The 23,831-nt window shown below is 40.7% G+C and overlaps 1 protein-coding gene across 2 annotated transcripts in view; it reads left to right on the forward strand.

The window, feature by feature from the left end:
- The window catches only part of SPECC1 (sperm antigen with calponin homology and coiled-coil domains 1), a 138,065-nt gene that overhangs the window by 41,541 nt on the left and 72,693 nt on the right, over window positions 1-23,831 (forward strand). For both annotated transcript variants that reach the window (XM_087825807.1, XM_087825808.1), the window contains exon 2: window positions 4,528-6,107. In XM_087825807.1, the coding sequence (XP_087681933.1) occupies window positions 4,528-6,107 (1,580 nt within the window). The remainder of the gene's footprint in view (window positions 1-4,527; window positions 6,108-23,831) is intronic.

The following is a 23,831-nucleotide window of genomic DNA, read 5'->3' on the forward strand; positions in this document are numbered from 1 at the left end:
AGAAGAAAAATGGTGCAGGACTTAGACCTGAGGAATTCTAATATGTGGAGAGTGGGGAGAGGAGGCGGCACACACGCAGGAGATAGACAGAGGGTAGCTGCTGAGTTAAGAGAAAAACCGAGTCAATGTGACGTCAGAGGCATGTTTGAAAAAGGAAGAAATTGTTCTAACTCTGCCGAGAGGACTGGGAATGCGCAGTGTGCTGGACCGCGTGGAGGCCACTGACGGCCTCAGCAGGCAGTGCTGTGGCTGAGTAATGGGAGTGGGCAGAGCAGCAAGTGAGAGCGGAAGAAGTGAAGACAACCAGTGGACGTAACTCTGGGGGGGATTCTGCTCATTCTGTTTCTCAGTCTAAACTATTAGGATATTTTTATTATCCTAATTATGTGTTTTATAATATATTTTCCTAATATCCTAAACTCTTAGAATATTTTTTTATTATCCTGTTATTATGAGGAGGAAGAGAGAAATCAGGTATTAGCTAGAAGGAGATGTGGATTCTAGGGTTTTTGTGTGTGTGTTTTTTTAATTGGAGGGAATTAATCTTGTTTAAATGCCAATCAGAAGGATACAGTGGAAAGGGAATGATATTTCAACAAGTCACAAATATTTTGGGGGCACTGAGGATACTGACTAGAGCTAAATGGATGTGTTAGAGAGCAAAAAAACCCCCAAAATGAGTAAGGTTGTGGGTATGTTGTTTAGAGATTGTGTGTTAGCTTGAAAGCCAAGGGAAGAAATTTGACATTGGTGCAGCAGATGAGAAGAAATACTTACACGTTCTTGAACAGAAAAATGAATGAGTTATCTAAGGGATTGGATCCATAATATCTCAAAGGTGGGAGAAGCTAGAATCAAGAAAACTGGTGGGAGTGTTTCAGAAATTTAGACAGAGGATCTGGACTAGATTTATAGTGAAAGGAAGAGAAAAATATGGAATCATTTCCAAAAACAGTTAATAGGTTTTAGTAACTGACTGGTTAGTTACTAAAAGAAAGGGGAAAGGAAGATTTAAATATGTTTTTAAGGTTCCTTGAATGGGGAAACCTGAAAAATGATTAGTGCCACTGTCAGACATGAATTCAAAGAATGGCAGGAAGAGGGATGCACAGTAAAGTTAGCTGCCACTGAAAAGTTGAGAAGGCTGAAGATTAAGGGGAGGGGGCAATTAGATTTGACCATAAAGAAATTATTGGAACTTTTTGAGAGAAAAAAATACGCAGAGTAATAATTTAAAAATATCCTAATAGTTTAGACTCTTAGAAATAGAATGAGTGAGTTCTTGTGTGTTAAGGAAGCAAGGCAGCAATTGTATGGTATGTGAAGACAGTGGCCTTTCATTTGTCTCCCACCTGTCTCTCCCACAGAGTGAGTCCTCCATGAATTCTTGTTGAATAAATGGAAGGTTGGTAATTTATTTCAGGAAGTCACGCTACGTCAGTGTTTGTTAGAAGACCTATCAAAGAACAACCTTAGTAGTTTATTCTTTGGGTAAAATGAGGACATTACAAAGGGACTGAAAATATTTTATTTCAGCTCATAAAAATCACTGCTTAAAACAGTCACCTGATTTATGGTTGAAATGATCATGCTGTTGTTATTTTGAATGTGCTTTTTGTTCTATGAAAAGACTTCAGTGAGGCTGCTGAGCCCACAGTATTTGAATGAGACTGAGGGTAGAAGCCGCTGATTGATTACCTCGTAAGCTGTAGCACTGCTACCACTTCTTACCCGCCAGTGCCCATGACCAGGTGTGTCTGGGTGGCAGCCTTGGGCACAAAATGGGGGAGTGAGCAGCCAAGCACCAACCTTAGTTTGGCCTGATGATGAATTTTAACAACTCTCTAAACCTTGCCTCTGCTAATTGCAGTTTCTGAAGTTACATATGCAAAGATGGGAAAAACGTTTTAGCAAATCTAAAACTGTTATACTGAGGACTCTTTTTAAGTGATGATGAAATAGCCAAAACAGAAAAAAGAACAGATATAGTAAAAAAATTCTACTGGATTATGTGTTTTATAATCCACAATGCATATGTTTCATAAATGTATTTTGGTTTGTTGTAAAAAATAATTCCTAGTAGTTTAAATAAGGCTTAAATAACACCTAAGTGGAGAACAAACTAAAATTTGGCAGCAAAGGAAGGAGTTAAACTATAGCTGGAAATGGTGACTGAGTTAATTTACTCTCTTATTTTAGTTCTTCTCATTGTCAAAACCAACAAGTAATTGAAAAGGCCTGGCCAGCATGGCTCAGTGGTTGAGCATCGACCTAGGATCCAGGAGATCGAGGCTTGATTCCCGATCAGGGCACATGCCAGGATGGCGGGCTCCATCCCCATCTGGGGCGTGCAGGAGGCAGCTGATCAGTGATTCTCATCATTGATGTTTCTCTCTCTCTTTCCTCTCCCTTCCTCTCTCTGAAATCAATAAAGACATATTAAAAGAATTGAAAAGAGCCTTAGTTTTAGTAGCATTATTAGGAATGGCAAGAGCATCTGTGCTCATCAGTCCTGGACTCTCAGTTTTACCTGGTCTGGCTATCCTTACAGTGAAACTTTATCTTTCAGTGTTCATTAAGGTCCTGGCCAAAATTACTTCACTTTAGGGGACTGGTGTTACTAAAACATTTTATTGCTTAGTGATTTTAATCTTCATTTAACAAGAATAATTAGCCCTGGCTGGGTGACTTGGTTGGTTGGAACATCATCCCATACGTTAAAAGGTTGTGGGTTCAATTTCCGGTCAGGGCACATACCTAGGTTGCGGGTTCGATCCCTGGTCGGGATACATACGAGAGGCAGCTGATCAATGTTTCTCTCTCACATACGTCTCACGTTCTCTCCCCCCCAAACACTCCCTCTCCCTCCCTCCTTCCTTCCCTCCCTCCCCCCCCCTCTCAAATCAATAAACATATCCTCAGGTGAGGATTAAAAAAATAAAAAAGAATAATTAAATACATTTTGTTGTTGTTGTATATCTAGTATGATGCAAGCGAGGCATCTGGACACCTGAAAGCATTAACTGCATATTGTAGTACTCTTAGCTTTCAAGTAACTTAATTTGAAAAGTTACTATAAAAACTATAGTTTTCCTGTATATTAATATGGCACTTTAACCTTTATTATGTCAAAGTTTTAAAAACACTCAACTGTCAGAGAGTTAGCAACGAATGCTGTCATCACCTGAGATTTCAAGATGTTTAGGTACGCAGTAGCTCACATCTGAGTAAGTGTAGGTGGTGGGTTTAGAGCTACTGTGCCACGATGGGTTCTGCTTTTGCCTGAGCAGACTGGAGCTGCTGCCAGTCTGTGGCTGCATCCCCTTGCCCAGGCTTTTCTATACTGAAGAGGCCTAGAGATTGGTGACCTCCAATCCAAGGAGCATGCTTGCATAAGTTACAGCAATCAGCCCGGACATCAAATGATCTTTGAGTTTATAAAACAGGTCCTGATTTTTCATTTACATTTTAACCTCTAAGGTGGGTTTCATTTCTAGATCATAGGAAGAGTGATGTCTGGGGTTTCACCACTGCAGTTTTTTCAACATTGCCTGTAATGATAGTATAAATGAAAGTTTTAAATATAGTATGGATGAAATTTTTGAAACGATTATAGGTGAAAATAAAACATAATTCCTTACATTTTCCTTTATAAGTATTCTAAATTCCATATCATTTCCATATTATATAAACCCCTTTAACATTTACAGGTGTACCTTAGATAGATGTAATATGCCCCATTCCACGTGTTCTTGTTTATCTATGGGTACAGATGAGCACACCATTTCCATTTATGTTAAAAGCAGTAGGTCATTGGATCAGATCAGTCTCTCATAGGATTGTTTGTATCTTTTGATTTCTTAATTTGTGCTCAGTCTAAATATGTTGATGGATTTTTAAGTATTGGGAATTCATGTGAAATTTTATTTTGTCAAAAGGTTGTTATTCATTTGTCAAGGTTATTAGTTCAGATGTATTAAGTTGCAAGTTACAGAAAATCCAATTCAAGGTGACTTCTGAAGGGCATTTGTTGGGTCATGTGATTGGAAGGCCAGCAGTAGGCCAAGCCTGAGGGTCAGTTGATTTAGCAAATCCACAATGTTACTAAGATTTGATTTTCTTCTTTTTACTCTGCTTCTCACCTTCTCGTGATGATAGGATGGTTGCCAACCAGACCCAGACTTAAATGACTTCTCCTTATGTCCAGTAATCTTTTAGAAGCTCACCCAGAAAACCTTTCCTTGTTTCACTGACCTTAGTTGAGGAGTGTGCCCATGCCTTGAACCACCCACTGTGGCTGGGGATGGGATTATGTTGAGTGGCTCCGGCTTGGAGTCAGCTTCCCTTCAGTAGAGGGCTGTGGGAGGAGGTACAGACACCCATTAGAACAGGGTAGTTACCTGGAGGGGGAGGGGGTGGATGAAGGGTGACAGCTTCCCGTGTGCTCTGCCGCGCAAGTTGAAGTCACTTGGGCTTTGTTTATAAGAGCGCTTGCTTTGTTTCATTGGTTTCTTCTTTTGTCTTTAGGGGCTGTGACGACAACCAAACGGTCAGGCATTCCAGCTCCTCGAGAACTTTCGGTAACTGTCTCAAGAGAGAGAACTGTGCCACGTGGTCCCTCCAACCCAAAGAAATCTGTGTCCAGTCCAACTTCTTCCAGCACCCCCACCCCCACCAAGCACCTGAGGTCCACTTCCACGAGACCCAAGCAAGAGAATGAAGGCGGAGAAAAGGCCGTGCTCGAGTCTCAAGTTCGGGAACTTTTGGCAGAAGCCAAAGCAAAAGATAGTGAAATCAACAGGCTTCGAAGTGAACTAAAGAAATGCAGGGAGAAAAGGGCTGTGAACACCGAAGGGACCGATGCCTTGGACCCAAAGGGAGATGGCACATTAGTCTCACCAGGTGACTCGGAACCTCTGATAAGAGCTCTTGAGGAGAAGAACAGGAATTTTCAGAAAAAGCTTGCTGAGCTAGAGGAAGAAAACCGGGCCTTGAAGGAGAGACTGAGTTACTTTGAGCATTCACCAAATTCAGAAGGGGGATCCAGTCACACTGGTGACAGCAGCTGTCCAACATCCATCACCCAAGAGTCAAGCTTTGGAAGCCCGACTGGAAATCAGTTGTCAGGTGAAATCGATGAGTATAAAAAAAACATACCTAAAAATGTATTACGGACGTCTGGCTCCTCAAGTAGCGACGTTACCAAAGCTTCTTTGTCACCGGATGCCTCCGATTTTGAGCACATCACAGCAGACACCCCCTCTCGGCCCCTGTCTTCCACTAGCAACCCCTTTAAGAGTTCAAAGTGTTCCACCACTGGGAGTTCCCCTAACAATGCGAGTGAGCTGTCCCTGGCTTCCCTCACGGAGAAGATACAAAAGATGGAAGAAAATCACCATAGCACAGCGGAAGAACTGCAGGCTACTTTACAAGAATTATCAGACCAGCAACAGATGGTGCAGGAATTGACCGTGGAAAATGAGAAGCTGGTGGACGAGAAGACAATTTTGGAAACTTCCTTTCATCAGCATCGAGAGAGGGCAGAGCAGCTGAGTCAAGAAAATGAGAAGCTGATAAACCTCTTACAGGAGCGAGTGAAGAAGGAAGAGCCCGGCACTCAAGAAGGGAAAGTCCTAGAACTAGAGCAGAAGTGCACAGAAATCCTTGAACAGGGCCGCTTCGAAAGGGAGAAGCTGCTCAACATCCAGCAGCAGCTGACCTGCAGCTTACGGAAGGTCGAGGAAGAAAATCAAGGGGCTGTAGAAATGATTAAACAGCTGAAGGAAGAAAACGAGAAGCTGAGTGGGTTTCTGGACCTGGAACGGCATAGCAGCAGCGTGATGGCCCAAACTCTGCAAGAGTGCACCGTTACCTTGGAAGGGCTGAGGGCTGAAAATGGGTCTTTGAAGGCTTGTTTGGAGAGCGAGAAGCAAAAAGCTGTAGAGACCAGTCCCGTGGGGCAGACCGCAGAGGGCTGTGAAATTCAAGAAATGTTGAAAGTAGCTCGAGCTGAGAAAGATCAGCTGGAACTGTCTTGCACTGAGCTCAAACAAGAATTACTAAAGGCACATGGTGAAATCCAACATGTGTCAAGCCTCCTAGCCAAGGTAAGGAGATATCTCTTCATCAGTGTTCGCACATCCTTAACATTTCCCTCCTTGATCTTTAAATTCACAGAACATGGAGCATCTTTTGCATAGTCCATTTCATTCTGTTCAGTTCCAGACCCACTGAAGATACAAAAATGAAACACCCCCAGTGTCTGACTACAGTTCAAAGTGTCGTGGGAATGTAGTAAATTCAATCAATGACTATGATGGCGGGATGAAGGGTATCAGGGGACAGCCCAGAGTCTTGTGCCAAGGAGGAACATCTAGGCTGTGTGGGATAACCCAGGGTAGTGCAGGAGGACTTCTTGAAGAAAGTGACAGTAAGCTGAGTCTTGAAGAATGAGGGAGAGTTACCCAGGTTTATCAGTTAGCATGCTTTGGGCTGTGAGTAACAGAAAATGAAAATCACTCCAAATTTTCCCACCAAGTAATCATATAACCACTATTTTGGTGTTTTCTTGCAGGTATGTGTGTGTGCGTGTTCCACAAGTTAAAAAAACTTTTTAGAATCATCCTGTACACATTCTTAACTTTTAACAATGTAATATTTTCTGAGCATGTTCTCATTATTTGAAACATGATTTTAAAGACTGGATAGTACTCTATTATACAAATATTTCATATGTACCTTACTGAGTGCCTATTGTTGAACATTTATGTTCTTTTCCAGACTTTCAATACTGTAAATATTTTTATGTCTCATTATTTCCTTAGGAAATTCCTGGACATTGACTTGTTGTTTCAGAGTATTTTAAAGACTTTCAATATGTTCAGCCAGATTGCCCTACAGAAACATGACCCCAGTTTGATCCTCGCTGCAGATCATGAGAGGGCATGTTCCCCTGAACCTTGCCAACAGTTGACATCAACTTGTTGGATCATTCAGATCTGGTTTTCATTTCCTCTTTTTCCCTTACCTGTTCTGCTTGGAAAGACCTCCCCCCAACCCAAGATCAAGTTAAATGATCACTTCTTTCATTTAAAAAATAATCCTTTAATTAGTCTGGAACTTTGTTATATAACGAAGATTGCAGGTGGTTATATAATATTCTGCCCTCTCACAGAGCAGTGCTGGAAAGTTACAGACAGGTGGCTTCCTGTTTCCCATTTCCTCTGAGCTCTGGGTCTGTGATTTAGGGGTTCCTTGGTGAGTGAGGTTGAAAACATCTCAGCTATTTCAGGGGTTGTGACTGTTTTTAAGAAACAACTTATGCCATGAGCTTCCAGGAGGATTTTTCTCTACTGCTTCATCTGCCTTAAGATTAGTTAGTTGCAACCTGATTCTGGTACTAGGCTGTGTGATGATCTGAGTAGTGAAGAGAGTTGGGAGTTTTATCATTGTCTGTGTCCTAAATTCACAGCATTTTGCGGAAGCAGTTTCACTGAAGGTACTAGCCAGGTGCCCATTTGAACTGCAGGTTGGAAATTTTAGCTTTACATTAAGTTGTAATGTCTGGAATAGTCCCCCTCCCATTACTCTGTTGCAAAATTTGAATCTTCCAGGCAACCTTTCTGAAGTCCTCCCTCAGTCTCTCATCTATTTTTTGCATTTTCTATTGGTATTACATTAAATGCATGTGTCAGTAAGAAATAAATTGGCGTCTTAAAACAATGGCTTATTTTTTTCTGATCATAAAACTGTATATTTATTACTGATCATTCAGTAATTGCAGGAACTGCTCTATACATACTGTAAGTTACAACAGTTTAGATTTACTATGTGCCTCATTTATTGTGTCTGAACCTCTCAGCATAAAATGCTCAAAAAATTGTGAGGACTTTCTCAGGCAGGCAGTTGCTTCTTTAAGGAAATGGTTTTGCCTTATCCTTGGAGATGCAGTTTAATGATAATTTTACAGATGAAAAGATGGTAAGAATTTGGAAAAGGAAGTCATTAGGTGAATGAATGGATATAGAAAAAGAAAATACAGCATATTTTATAAATACGATTTTTCTTTTAGTAATGGGAGAATTTTAATTTATGTGCCAGTAGGTAAAATGTTCCACATTTCTGCTCTCATCAGGCCAAACCAGGGTTAGCCACTGGCCACAAATGACAAAATCAGAATTTGAAATGATTCTGTAGACATGATTGCAGAACAGGCTCCTCCGTGAAGGACTGAGACCTTGGAACCTGGCTTAAATAACAGGTGGTCCATGAGGATGCCCAGGTGATGCTTTGGACTGAAAGAAACAGAAACCCCCTAGTGCCAGTGGCGTAAGCAAACAGGTGTTCCCTTTGCTCACATAGTCAGAAGTCCAGGAGGTAGGCAGTTGGTAGCTGTGGTACAGGGGCTCTATGATGGCAAGACCCAGCTCTGATTCTCTTGGCCTTCCTGCCAAGGGTTCAGGGGAGCACAGCATCTTCAGCATATCGCCCTCACAGTTGTGGCATGCAGAAGGCTCGGTAGGTTGCCAAGCACCTCAGTTTTATCAGGAGAATATTTTTCCCCAGGAGCCTCCTCAGCAGCTCCTTTTATATGTGGTCAGAACTGGGTCACACTCCCTCCCCCAGCCACCCTCCTTGAAATCATAAGATCACATCCCGACTCTTGGACAAAATTGGGATTCTTTGTAAGAAAAAAGGGAGAATGGATTTTGGGAAGGGAAGGGCACCATTTGCCACTGCCTCCAACACTCCCTCCCATATTCATCGCCCCCCACCCCCGGTTCGTTCTCCACAAAGCGCTCACAGAGATCTAAGTGTATATCGCCTGCAGCAGTTGCCCTTTACACACGAAGCCCCGTGGCTGCCTTCTGCTTACACCTCCAGCCGTGGTCCCAGCACCACCCTCCCCACCTAGGCCTGGTCATGCCGAGTTCTTGTCCTAACTCGCATCAGATGAAGGAGGTAGGGGCTCTCTCTGCCACAGGTGTTCTTGCCTCTCTCTTTGCCTCCTTGACCTCCCCTCCCCCCCCCTCCACTTGCCTGGTCCTGTCTTAAGCTGTAGATCTCAACTACAGTGTCACTTCTTTAGAGAGGCCTTCAGCTCTGTGGGGTCACTATCTCATGGACTCGGCAGCTCCCGTGTCTAGGTCAGCTTGGATCACTTGTGTGAAAACCCCTTGCCCTTCCCCAGCATCTCAGAGGAGCCCAGAGTGTTGGGGAATCTCTTTGGTAGAGTTGAGGGGAACTTATGGATCACTTCCCCATGAATCATGGACTAGATACTGTTGGCAAAGTTAGTTAAGATTGATTCGTTTAAGCTGAAAACATGGAAATTTCGATTATTTTCAGTTTAGTTTCCCCCATTCTCTCCAGTACATTTGGCTGACGATGCTGTATCAGCTCTGGTGGAGCAGAGCCCCATGACTTCATGCTGGGAAGAAGGCACGTAAGAAGCATGTGTAAACAGAGCTTGTTTTCCTGCTGTCCCACGGAAGGCAGGAGAAGGCACGTTGAAGCAGCTTAGGGAAGGCTTGCAGGCTGTTCACCTGCAGTTGCCTCAAGAAATATGTCACAGGCCTAAGTGTGCTGTGCTCCAGGAGCTGAAGTGTAAGGTCAGATGTGACATCATGTGGCCCAGAATACAAGGCAGTCATGTGTTGACATGACTATTGGATCTCCCCCTGGTAGAGCTCTGCTCTTGACACCATGTGGAGAGGGGAGGAGTTCAACCTGAGGATTTGACAAAGAGAGACGGGTGCTTGAGTAAGGGTGGTCTTGCCAGTGGGACCAGAACCACAGAACCTGTGCTCCAGCTCCCTGGGCTTCTGTATAGCTCATAAGGTGGAATACTGCTTCTCCGTGTGGATCCAGTGTCACATCTCCCCTTCTTTGTTTCCCTGGCTGACCCCCTTTCCTTTGGGGGAACCCTACTTTCTTCTTTACACATGTTAATGCCTGTCATGAAGTTAGACCTGAACACCATTCTCTTTCTATAACTTGACCTTGGGGCTTGTCTCTGAAGCCTGGCGTCACCCCAGCATTTATGTCTCCTGGGTGAGGTCTTGGGAAGCGCCTTGGTGAGTGCTAAAGATCTCCCTAGAGAGTTCCCAAAGTGTAATACAGACTTTTACCCTCTGGGAGTTTCTCATAGCCATTTTCCTTTTTCCATATCAAAAGTGTACACTAAGGTAGCGTGTCCTCTCCCGGCATAGCAGCATGGCAAAGCACAGTGCAGACTGAGGCCAGTATGAATGGAACATGGCTCTCCATCAGCAGTATCTGTCCCAAACAGGGCCAGCAATTAAGCGGGAGTTTGGGAGTAGCCAAGTTAGATGTAAAAACAAACACAACAAAAATAACACACATTCTTACAGCAAAGTTACTCAAGCAATCGTTCCAAGTTTATTTACTTTCATATTATGTATAATTTTAAGATTGTGACTTCTTCCATATATTAGGTATTTAATAAATACTTGTTGAATGAATGCTAGAGAAACTTGCAACAGAGTTAGGAGAGAGGCTGCTATAATTATATCCATATGTTAAAAAATAGTTTATCATCATATTTTAATAATATCTAATATTTTAGTGCTTGATATGTGCTAGGCACTCTTAGAGCCTTTAGATAATTTAATTTCATCATAATTTTATGCTATATACTGTCATCTTAATTTTTTTTTCAGTTGAGAAAATTGAGGCTGAGAATAACTTATTAGGCTAATTAATTGTTGAAGCCAAAATTCAAAGTTGGGTCTGACCCCAGGACTCTTATTCTATTTTTTTTTTAATTACAGTTTACATTCAACATTATTCTATATTAGTTTCAGGTGTACAGCATAGTGGTTAGACAATATATACTTTACAAAGTGGTCCCCCGACATTTCAAGGACCCACTTGGCCCCATACATAATTAGTACCATATTATTGACTAAATTCCCTATGGTGTAATTTATATCCCTGTGACTGTTCTGTGACTCCCAATTTGTACTTCTTAATCCCTTTACCTTTTTCACCCAGCCCCCGAACCCTCCTTCCCTGTGGCAACTTCAGTCTGTTCTTTGTATCTCTGAGGACTCTCATTCTTAAACACTGACTTATACTACTTCCTGATTACATGAAAATAAAGAAGCTATAGGAAGACATTTAAAGCAGACCTAAGGACCCTAATACGCTGTCATCTTAAGGCCAAAACGTTTTGATTTGAAGAAAAGTTCCCTTTCAAGTCTTAAACTAGGAGAATTTTACTTAATTATAACACAACAGACAAATTCACATTGAAAACTTGTCATCAAGACTCCTCCTTTGGTTTGATTTATAGCCTGAACCTTGAGGGGATTTGGTGGGGTGGGGACAGTGGGAATATTGCGGGAAGAGAACAGCAGGTTCTCAGGCCAGAGAGCTTGGCACAGTCAAGGAAGCCATGTGTGTAGTTTATAATTGCTGAGTACACAGTGTGCTTACCTGAAGTGGTCAGGACAGACAGCCAGTCAGGCAGCGGGAACTTTATCCTCAGGTAGGAGTGGCAGTGAAGTCTCTGAAGTTTCCTTTTTAGTAAATTTATTGAGATATAATTCATACACAGTGTAAGTCAGTAGCCATTAGTATATCCAGAGTTGCACAACCATAACCACAATCAGTTTTATTTTTTATTACCCCATAAAGCAGTAGGAGTCACTCCCAATATTCTCTCCCTCCTAGCCCCTGGCAACCACTAATCTGCTTTCTGTCCCTATGGATTTGCCTATTCTGAACACTTCATCAAATGGAATCATATAGTGTGTGGACCTGTAGCATCTGGATTCTTTCACTTAGCAAATGGTTTTTGCGGTTCATTCTTGTGGTAGCATAAATCAATAATTCACTCCCACTTGTAGCTGACTTAATACCCCATTGTGTTAACTCTGAAGAACTGCCAACTTCTCCAAGATGCTGCACCACCGGCAATGTATGAGGATCCCATAGTATCTCCACATCTTCGCCAACACTTGTTACTTTCCATTTTTCAAAAGTTACTATTATAGCCATTCTAGTAGTCATGTTCTGGTATCTTGTGGTTTCAGTTTGCATTTCCCCAGTGACTAATGATGTTATGCATTCTTTTCACTTGTTTATTGGCCATTTGTATGTCTTTGGAGAAATACCTATTTAGATCCTTTGCCCATTTAAAAAATTGTGTTGTGTTAGTATTGTTGAGTTGTAGTTCCTTATATATTCTTATCAGGCATGTGATTTGCAAATATTTTTCCCATTCCTTGGACTATATTTTTAGTGAATTAATAGTGTCTTTTGAGGCACAAAATTTTTTAATTTTGATGAAGTTCACCTTGCCTTTTTTTTCTCTTACTCTGGTCACTTGTGCTTTTGATATGAAAAAATTTAAATGGGAGTTACTGGATCACATTTCCAGTTAAGAAAGATTACTTTGGCCACAAGTGAGAAAGAATGAAGGACTGAAGGGGTGGAGAATGGCAAAACAACATGGACTGGAAAGACATTTAGAAGGTATGCTCAGTGGGATTTGGTGACCTGATATTGGGGATATGCAGTTTACTCACAGGTCTCTAGCTTCTGTGACTGAGTATGTAGTTGTGCTGTTTCCTAGTGAGGGATTGTAGACCATGGAATGGGTTTGAGGAGGGACAGTTGTTGATTGGACATGCAAATAGTGGAGCCAGTAAGGATGAACAGGCCTGCCAGCCAGGCTGCTCTCAGAACCTGCCCATCCAGTCACAGATAGGTCCTAAGGTCAAAAGTGCCTTCAAGCCTGGGAGCCACCTCTTCTCGTGCCTGAGGTCTCCGTCTGTCCTTTCAGTATCTTTTGAAGCAGTAAAAATGTGTATAACCAGGATGTTCCTACTAATACATTTTATATTTGGTGAGGTTTGCAAAGAGCCTCAACCCGGTCAGAGGCGGACACGATATTGAAGATGGGTAGGTAGGATTCTTAACTTCTTTTTACCATTCTCTGCCCTTGTAGATCACCTAGTAGTCAAACATCACAGCCATTTGCTCACTTGCCCTGGAAGAGAGTCTGGACATGTTTTGGTAACGCTGGGGCCAGCACAGGAATGCTCTGTAACATCTGCAGTGGGTGGGACTGCATCTCCAGCCCCTCAGGACTGAAATACTCCTTCCCCAGCTATAGGGGAGTGGTGGCTGCTGACTGCCCAGCTGGAGACCCTCTCCAGAGCTTTTCCTCTGTAAGAAGAGCTGCCTTGCCCAAGAGGTAGCTGCACCTTAGTGTAGTCTCTTGGGTAGGGGGGAGGTCCAAGCCCTTACTTCATTTTGGAGCAGCTCTCATGGGCATCCTGGGTGCAGAGCTCCCCTTGCTGTGACTGCCTTGTATTTTCCCTTCACTGCCCAAGTCCAGCTTCCTTCACTCTCCTACAGAGCCCTTCTTGCTACACTTCTTACATGGGCATCCCCATCTCAGAGTCTGTTTCCCTGGGCATCAGACCTGTGACAGTGCCTTTCCCTCAGTTTGTGTCTGACAGAGGAAAGGTTGTAAGACTTGCCAAGACTGTAGCCCAATCTGCTTCAGAGCTGGCCTTCCTGTCCTTGCATCCAAGGTCCTAGAAGGTTGCTTGAGAAGGCTGTGTCTGCCCTGCCAGAGTACTGACTGATCTCTGCTGCCACCTGCCTTTGGTGGTTCAAGGACCAACTCTAATGGCCCCATCTCCAAGGGAGTACGGGTGCTCCCAGGAAATTCATTTGAATTTATTTATAATGCAATTCCACACACCTCATTTCTAGAGAATGTTGGTTTTTTAAGATGAGAGGTGGTTGGAATGCATGAGAGTGATTTCCTCTTTTTAAAGGGAAACATTGGACATCGCATTGCTGTGTCTGATAGTGTACTACTTCAGCCGGAGGAGCTAGGCCAGCGGAAAGGCTGGTGGAGCGGACGCAACCTGAACTCCTAACAGTCATCCAAGTACAGGGAGTTGGTCTCATCTACTTGATAAATTGGTTGGTTCTTTTCAAATGATTTAATATCTCCCCTCTCTTCATTTGTTAACTTGTAAAATGAATGTAAAAAAAAACCTGCCTGTTCCAACCTACCAAACTCATACAGGAAGTTCCAAACCTAGTTAAGGGTTTGTTTTTTCTTTTTTAAAATTAAAGAGCTCTCTGGAATATATTGCTAAGCTTGAGAGAATTATTTCAAAATCCAGAACGAAGAATGATGTGTGTAATTTGAAACAGTATACTAATTTTTAAGCTTGCCAACCCCAACAGTCCACTGCACATGTCCTAGTGGCCCCTCTTTATACCCCTGTGCGTACCAGTGGTGCTTCTGATCATGGAGGGTGTAAAGGGAGGTGGGAGCCTGTGAGAGGCCAGCAACCCCAACTGCATGAAGAGACCCTCCTCTAGGCACTCAGCCTTTGGGTTACTTGGTTATCTCCTCCAGTTTTACTCCTGAACCAAGTAGTCTCAGCAAGTAATGTGCCTGTTTCCAGACTCCAGCTGAGCTTCCTGTAGCCTGATGTCCATGGAGGACATGGAGCCTGCCAGCTCTGCAGAAAGTGAGAGCCTGACTCAGGATGCAATACCACAAGCTGCCTTCTGTTGCTACTTTTATAGAGTGATTACCATTTGTGAGGGACTGTGATAGTCTCTTTAAGTACATTATTTCATTTGATTGTTCAGATGAGGAAACTGAGGGAGAGAGATGAAAGAATACAGGGCTTGGTTTGGTAGTATTGGGATTTATTTATTAATTCTATTTTTAAATTACAGTTTACATTCAGTATTATTTTGTATTAGTTTCAGGTGTGCAGTATAGTGGTTAGATAGTCATATAATTTACAAAGTGTCCCCCCCCAATATTTCCAGTTCCCACCTGGCACCATACAAACTTACTACAGTATTATTGACTACATTCCTTATGCTACACATTTCCATTTCCATAACTATTTTGTAATTACCTATTTGTACTTCTTAACGCCTTCACCTTTTTCATCCAGTCCCACAACCCACTCCCATTTGCCAACCATCAATCTGTTCTCTGTGTCTGTGAATCTTTCTTAATTTTGTTTGTTCGTTTTATGCATTAGATTCCACAAATAAATGAGATTATATGGTATTTGTCTTTCTCTGACAGACTTATTTCACTTAGCATAATACCCTTTAGGTCCATCCATGCTGTCTCAAATGATGTTTTCTTTCCTTTTTAGGCCAAGTAATATTCCATTGTATACATGTACCACAGCTTTTTTATCTTCTTGTCTATTGATGGGCACTTGGGTTACTTTCATATCTTGGCTATTGTAAAAACCGCTGCAGTGTACATAGGGGTGCATATATTCTTTCTAATTAGTGTTTTGGGTTTCTTTGGATATATTCCCAGAGGTGGAATCACTGTGTCATAAGGAAGTTCCATTTTTAATTTTTTGTGGAACCTCCATACTGTCTTCCATAGTGGCTGCACCAATCTGCATTCCCACCAACAGGGCACGAAAGGTCCCCTTTTGTCCACATCTTTGCCAACACTTGGTTTGTCTGTTGATTCTGACAGGTGTGAGGTGATATTTCATTGTGGTTTTAATTTCATTTCTCTGAGGATTAGTGATGATGAGTAATTTTTTTACATGTGTATTGATCATCTGGCTGTCCTCTTTGGAGAAGTGTCTATTCAGGTCCTCTGTCCATTTTTCAGTTGGATTGGGTTTTTTTCAGTGTTGAGTTGTATGAGTTCTTTATAAATTTTGGATACTTGTATGAATTCTTCATAAATTCTGGATATTAACCCCTTATTAGATGCCAATGAGTGAATATCTTCTCTCATTCAGTAGATTGTTATTTCATTTTGTTGATGGTTTGCTTTGCTGTTCAAAAACTTTTTAAGTTTGATGTAGTCCCGTTTGTTTATTACTTTTTTTTGTTTCTCTTGCCCAAGGAGATATATTAGAAAAAATATTGCTACAGGAAATGTTTGAGATTTTACTGCCTATGTTTTCTCTTAGGATTTTTATGGTTTCAAGTCTTACATTAAAGTCTTTAATCCTATGAATTTATTTTTGAATATGTTGTAAGAAGCTGGTCTAGTTTCTTTTTTCTTTCATGTATCTGTCCATTTTCCCAACACCATTTATTGAATAGGTTGTCTTTACCCCATTGTATGTTCTTCCCTCCTTTGCCCTATATTAATTGACCAGAAAGTCGTGAATTTATTTCTGGCCTCTCTACTCTGTTCCATTGATCCATATGTCTATTTTGATGCCAGTACCATGCTGTTTTGATTATTATGGCCTTGTAATATATAATTTGATATCAGGTAGCATGATACCGCCAACTTTCTTCTTCTTTCTCAAGATTGCTGTGGCTATTCAGGGTCTTTTGTGGTTCCATATAAATTTTTGGAATATTTGTTCTAGTTCTATGAAATATGTCTAGTTCTATGAAATATGTCATCGTTATTTGGATAGGAATTGCTTGAATCTGTAGATTGCTTTGGGGAGTATGGACATCGTAATGATGTTAATTCTTCCTATCCATGAGCTCAGCATATGCTTCCATTTATTTGTATCTTCTTCAGTTTCTTTCTTTGGTATCTTATAATTTTTCAAGTATAGGTATTTTACCTACTTGATTAAATTTATTCCTAGGTGTTTTTTAAAAATGTATCTTTATTCTTGAAAGTATTACAGATGTCCCTTTTCTCCCCCCATTGACCTCCTCCACCTAGTACCCTCTCCTCCAGGCATTTACTACACTATTGTCTGTGTCCATGGATTATAGACATATGCATATAAATTCTTAGGTTAATATCTCTTCACCCACTCTCCCACCCGCCCACCCACCCCTGCCTTCCCTCTGAGATTAATCAGTCTGTTCCATGCTTCTGTGTCTCTGGATCTATTTTGTTCATTGGTTTATTTTGTTCATTAGATTCCACATATGAGTAAGATCATGTGATACTTGTCATTTTCTGACTGGCTTATTTCATTTAGCATAATATTCTCCAGGTCCCTCTATGCTGTCTCATAGAGTAAGGGGTCCTTCTTTTTTATAGCTGCATAGTATTCCATGATGTAAATGTCCAAGAAGATGCTTGATGTGATTTCAGTCTTCTTGAACTTGTAGAGACTTGTTTTGTGTCCTAACATGTGGTCTGTCTTTGAGAATGTCCCATGTGCATATGAGGAGAATGCATATTCTGCAGCTTTGGAGTGAACTGTTCTGTAAATGTCAATTAAACCATCTGATCTAGAGTGTCATTTAGAGTCACTATTTCCTTGTTGATTTTTTGTCTGGAAGATCTCTCCAGTTAAGTCAGTGGGGTGTTAAATTCCCCTACTAGGACTGTATTGCTGTTGATCTCTCCTTTAAAGTCCTCCAGAAGCTTTGTGTTTTTTTCAGCCTGTTTGAGTCTTTTGTTCTGAGGTGGGTCTCTTGTAGACAGCACATATTTGGGTCTTGTTTTCTTATCCATTCAGGTACCCTATGTCTTTTGATTGGAGCATTTAATCCATTTATCTTTATGGTTATTGATAGGTACTTACATATTGCCATTTTATTTCTTTATGCCTATGTTTCTCATTCTCTTTATTTCAACTTATCACAGCAGTCCCTTTAACATTTCCTGCAATGTTGGGTTGGTGGTGATAAACTCCTTCAGCCTTTTTTGTCTGGGAAGCTCTTTATTTCACCATCTATCTTGAATGATAGCCTTGCTGGATAGAGTAGTCTTGGTTTCAGGTCCTTGTTTTGCATTACCTTGAATACTTCATGCCGTTCTCTTCTGGTCTGTAGAGTTTCTGATGAGAAGTCAGCTGACAGCCTTATGGAAGCTCCTTTGTAGGTAACAGATTGCTATGCTCTTGCTGCCTTTAAGATTCTCTCTTTGTCTTGAGTTTTTGGCATTTTAATTATGATGTATCTGGGTGTGGGCCTCTTTGGGGGTTCTTCTTGTTTGGGACTCTCTGTGCCTCCAGAACTTGTGTGACTTTTTCCTTGACCAGGTTAGGGAAGTTTTCTGCCATTATTTCTTCAAACAGGTTCTCTGACCCTTGCTTACTTTCTACCTCTTCTGGCACTCCTATGAAGCAAATATTATTACGTTTCTTGTTGTCCCACAGCTCCCTTAAAATGTCCTCCTGTTTTTTAATTGTTTTTCCTTTTTGCTTCTCTGATTGAGTGATTTTTTTTCTACCCTGTCTTCTAATTTGCTGATATGATCCTCAGCTTCCTCTATTCTACTGTTTATTCCTTCCAATTTATTTATTTATTTATTTCTACTATGTCATTCTTAATTTCCTTCATAGTTTCCATTTCTTTTCTCATGCAGTTGAGCATCCTTATGATCAGTATTCTGAACTCTATATCTGATAGATTGCTTATCTTCATTTCATTTAGTTCTTCTTCTGGAGAATTCTTTTGTTCTTTCACTTGGGGCTTGTTTTTTTGTCTCCTCATTTTGGCTGCCTGTTTGGATTTGTTTCTATGTATTAGATAGATCTGCTAGACTCCCAGTCTTTTGGATGGTCTCTGGTGCAGGCCAGTGTCAGACTCTGTTTGTGACTGGCCTTGAGTACTCTGTTTGAAGCTTTCCGCACTCTACAGCTTGTGGTTTCTTCTGCTGGGGCTGGGTGTGTTTGGACAGGACCAACGTGTGCGCCAGGGTCTCTCTAGGTATGTTTTTTTTTTAATGCAATTGTGAATGGGATTGTTTTCTTAGATCCCCTTTCTGATAGTTCATTATTATCTAAAAATGTAATTGCTTTATTAATATTTATTTTGTATTCTGCTACTTTACTGAATTTATCAGTTCTAATAGTTTCTTGGTGGAGTCTTTAGGGTTCTCTATATACAGTATCATGTTATCTGCAAATAATGACAATTTTACTACTTCTTCCTTTCCAACTTGTATGCCTTTTATTTCTTCTTCTTGTCTGATTGCTGTGGCTAAGACTTCCAGTACTATGTTGAATATGAGCGGTGGAAGTGGACATCCGTGTCTTTAACCGATCTTAATGGAAACACTGGTAGTTTTTGCCCATCGAGTATAATATTAGCTGTTGGTTTGTTATATATGGCTTTTATTATGTTGAGGTATGTTCCTTCTACTCCCACTTTGCTGATAGTTTTTGTCATAAAGGGGGCTGGATTTTGTCAAGTGCTTTTTCTGCATCTATTGATATGATCATATGATTTTTATCCTTCATTTTGTTTATGTTATCACTTTAATTGCTTTACGGATTTTGAACCAACCTTGCATCCAAGGAATAAATCTCACTTGATCATGGCGTATGATCTTTTTAATGTATTGCTGAATTTGGTGTGCTAATATTTAATTGAGGATTTTTGCCTCTGTGCCTCAATATTAGGGATACTGGCCTGTAATTTTCTTTCTTTGTAGTGTCTTTATCTGGTTTTAGAATTAGGATAATGCTAGACTAATAAAATTACCTTAGGAGCCTTCCCTCCTCTGACTTTTGTTGAATAGTTTGAGAACAGGTAAGTATTAGTTTTTGTTGGGATGTTTGGTAAAATTTACCTGTGAAGCCACCCAGTCCAGGACTTTTGTTTTTTGGGAGTTTTGTTTTGTTTTGCTTTTATTGCTTTGATTTTGTTGATTGTAATTGCTCTGTTTGGATTTTTTGTTTCATCTTGATTTGGTTTTGAAAGTTGGTGTGTTTCTAGGAATTTATTCATTTCTTCCAAATTGTCCTAATTTGTTGACATAGTTGTCTGTAATATTTTCTTATAATTGTTTGTATTTCTGTAGTGTCAGTTGTTACTTCTCTTTTCATTTTGATTTTAATTATTTGGGTCCTCTATTTTTTTCTTGATGAGTCTGGTTAAAGGTTTATGAATCTTATTTATCTTTTTAAGGAACCAACTTTTGGTTTCATTGATGTTTTGTGTTGTGTTTTTGGACTCTATTTCATTTATTTTCTCTTTGATGTATATGATTTCCTTTATTCACTTTGGGCTTCATTGCTTTTTTTTCTAGCTCCCTTAGGTATAAGGTTAGATTTTTTATTTGAGAGTGTTCTTGTTTCTTGAGGTTGCCTGATTGCTATGAATTTTCCTTTTAGGACTGCATTTGCTGTGTCCCATAGATTTTTGTGTTGTATTTTCTTTTTCATTTGTCTCAAGATATCTTTTTTTCCCTTGATCTCTTTGTTAACCTATTTATCATTTAGTAGCATGTTATTTAGCCTCCATGTGTTTCAGTTTTTTTCTTGTACAGTAAAACCTCGATGTAACAGACTAAGCAGGGCAAGGGGATATCCAATAGTTGAAAGTCTGTTAATATAATAAAGTAGGTTTTTTGAATGTATATGTTAAAAAGTTGACAAATTAGTTTACCTGTTTTTACTTATGTAGACAAATTTGTGTAATTATAATTAAATATATATAAAAAGTTTAATTTCACAGAAAAGTTTTATATTTATATTACTGTAATTTTAAATTTATACTGAATAGGTATAGTAAATGCTTGCATTCACCAATCACTATGAGTAAACAGATCCACACGGCAGGGGCATGGCTTAGCCCACATCAGAGCGTCACTGGCACACGTTAAAACTGCAGCAGAAAGTCATGCCACATGACAACAAAACCAATTACCGCTTCCAATGCAGTGTGATCATGTGCTAATCATTCGCAGAACATTGTTTACAAGCAGGGACACTTGGATTTAAATATGTAGACTATAGCTGTAGCTATGTAATATTTACTTAAGTCAGTGACATTACCACAAGTGTTTTTTTCCAACCTATGGCCTATTTGCTAAAATTTGTTAAAAATAATAGTGAATTGGACTGAAGGGTCTTGAGTTCGATTCTGGTCAAGGGTACATACCTCAGTTGTAGGCTCCATCCCCGGCTATGTGTGGGAGGCAACCAATCGATGTGTCTCTCTCATATCAGTGTTTCTCTCTCCCCTCCCCCTCCCTTCCCATTCTCTCTGAAAATCAATGGAGAAAATATCCTCAGGTGGGGATTAAAAAAAAATACAGTGAATTAATGACAACAACGGCAAGAACAAAAATAACCTGTTAATTTAATTATAATCAAATCTTGGTTAAAAGCATTTTAAAATTAACAGTGTGTTAATTTTCAAATATGACGTATGGACCAGAAATTTTGTCCATTAAACCTGAAGTCCGTTAAATCTGAAGTCAGTTAAATCAAGGTCTGCAAAATTGAGGGTTTACTGTAATTGATTTGTAGTTTCATACTATTGTGGTTGAAGAAGATGCTTGATATGATTTCAGTCTTCTTAAATTTATTGAGACTTTTTTGTGACCTAACATGGTCTGTCCTGGAAAATGTTCCATGTGCATTTGAAAATAATGTACATTCTGCTCCTTTGGGGTGAAATGCTCTGAAAATATTAGATCCATCTGATCTAGTGCATTATTTAAGGCAGCTGTTTCCTTGTTGATTTTTTGTGTGGAAGATCTATCCATTGATGCCAATGGGTTGTTAAAATCCCCTACTGTTGTTGTATTACTGTCAGTCTCTCTCTTCATGCCCATCAATATTTGTTTTATACATTTAAGTGCTCCTATGTTGGTGCATAAATGTTTGCAAGGGTTATATCCTCTTGTTGGATTCATTTCTTTATTGTTGTGTAGTATCCTTCTTTGTCTCTTATTACAGCCTTTGTTTTAAAGTCTGTTTTGTCTGATGTAATTATTGCTACCCCAGCTCTTATTTCATTTCCATTTGCATCAAATATCTTTTCCCATCTCTTTACTTTGTCTATGTGTATCTTTTGTTTTGAGGTGAGTCTCTTATAGATAGCATATATATATGGGTCTTACTTTGTTATCCATTCAGCTACCTTATGTCTTTTGGTTGGAGCATTTATTCCATTTACATTTAAAGTGATTAAAGTAGATATGTATTTATTGCCTTTTTATTCTTTATAACTCCGTTTCTCTTTTTTTCTCCTTTCTTGTTCTTAAAGACCTTTTAACGTTCCATATCATACTGGTTTGGTAGTGATGAACTCCCTTAGCTTTTCCTTGTCTAGGGGGCTCTTTATCTGTCCTTTGATTCTAAATGATAGTTTTGCTGGGTAGAGTAATCTTGGTTGTAGGTCCTTGCTTTTCACCACTTTGATATTTCTTGCTACCCCTTCTAGCCTGAAAAGTTTCTGTTGAAAAATCTGCTCAGGGTCCTATGTGAGCTCCCTTGTAGGTAACTAACTGCCTTGCTCTTGCTGCTTTTAAGAATCTCTCTTTTGCCTGGCCAGGCATAGCTCAGTGATTGAGCATCAACCTGTGATCCAGGAGATCTCAGTTCAGTTCCCGGTCAGGGCACATGCCTGGGTTTCGGGCTCGATCCCCAGTGGGGGTCGTGCAGGAGGCAGCTGATCAATGACTCTCTCATTGTTGATGTTTCTATCTCCTCCCTCTTTCTGAAATAAATAAAGATATATTAAAAAAAAAAAATCTCTCTTTCATCATTGTAATTATGTTTCTTGGTGTGGGCCTCTTTGGGTTCATCTTGTTTGGGACTTTGTGCTTCCTGGACTTGTGTGTCTTTTTCCTTCACCAGGTTAGGGAGGTTTTCAGTCATTGTTTCTTCAAATAGGTTTTCGACCCCTTGTTCTCTCTTTTCTCCTTGTTGTAGTATCTGTGATGCAGATGTTGTTATGCCTCATGTTGTCCCAGAGGTCCCTTTTACTATCCTTGAATTTTTTTTTCTTTTAGCTGTTTGGTTGGGTGTTTTCTACTACCTTATGTTTCAAATCGCTGATTTAGTCTCCTCCTTCATCTAACCTGCTGTTGATTCCTTTTGTTCTTCATTTCAGATACTGTAATCTTCATTTCTGCCAGGTTCTTTTTATGGTTTCTATCTCCTTTTCTATCTTTACTATCTCTACATTCTCACTGAGTTCATCCATTCTTCCCCTAAATTCTTTGAGCATCCTTATAACCATTGTTTTTACCTCTGTATCTGGTAGATTGCTCGTCTCCACTTAATTTAGTTATTTTCCTGGGGATTTATCCTGTTTTTTTCATTTAGGGCATGTTTCTGTATATTTTTTGGCTGCCTTTCTCTAATTGTTTCTGTGTATTAGGTAGATCTGCTGTGCCTCTCAGTCTTGGTGTTGGGGGCCTTATGTAGTAGGTGTCCTGGGGGACTCAGTGCCACAATCTCCCTGATCACCTGAGCTGGGTGCTCCAGGAATGTTTCTTGTAGGTTCCGTGGGTCCTCCTCTTATAGTTGAGTCTTGATTGCTGTTGGCCCGCCTCAGGCTGGCTGACTATTAGGATCAACCGTGAGTACAGTGTACGAGCTGCTGTGCTGGTGTGACCCACTGACATAGAATTTGTCCCAGCAGTGCCCGGTGCCTGCCAAGATCTCTCTTTGGGTTTGCCACTTGTGGAGCTAATTGCTTTGTGCTCTGATGTGACTCCAGTGCAGGTCAGTGTTAGGTGATGCCTGTGACTAACCCTGGGCTACCTGTTCTGAGCTACAGAGCAATTTGCAGTTTGTGCCTGGCCCTGCTGGGCCTTGTTGTGCATGGGAGGGGAAATTGCACCCCAAGGCTGGTTTCTACCAGCAGTGGGCCTGGGGACAGGTCAGCAAAAGGTCAAGGCACACTGAGATCTGCCTTCCCTTGCTGGCTGCCTGTTAGGCTTAGACATTGAAAGAGCCTTGGGCCATACATGAGATGTGTGAGGTAGGTTCTCAGTGAGTCACTAGGTAGGGGCAAGTGGTGTTGTCTAGATTCAGATTCAAACTCGGAACCAGTGCTGGAACTGAGGGCACTCAGCAAAAGTCTCTGGGTGTACCAAGGCTAGCTGCCACCCGCCAGGTGCCCGCTGACCTTTGTGGTAGGGCGGGGCCTCGGAGTCATCA

The sequence above is a fragment of the Miniopterus natalensis genome, chromosome 17 (genome assembly GCF_054644295.1).
Source record: "Miniopterus natalensis isolate mMinNat1 chromosome 17, mMinNat1.hap1, whole genome shotgun sequence".
In the NCBI taxonomy this organism is placed as follows: Eukaryota; Metazoa; Chordata; class Mammalia; order Chiroptera; family Miniopteridae; genus Miniopterus; species Miniopterus natalensis.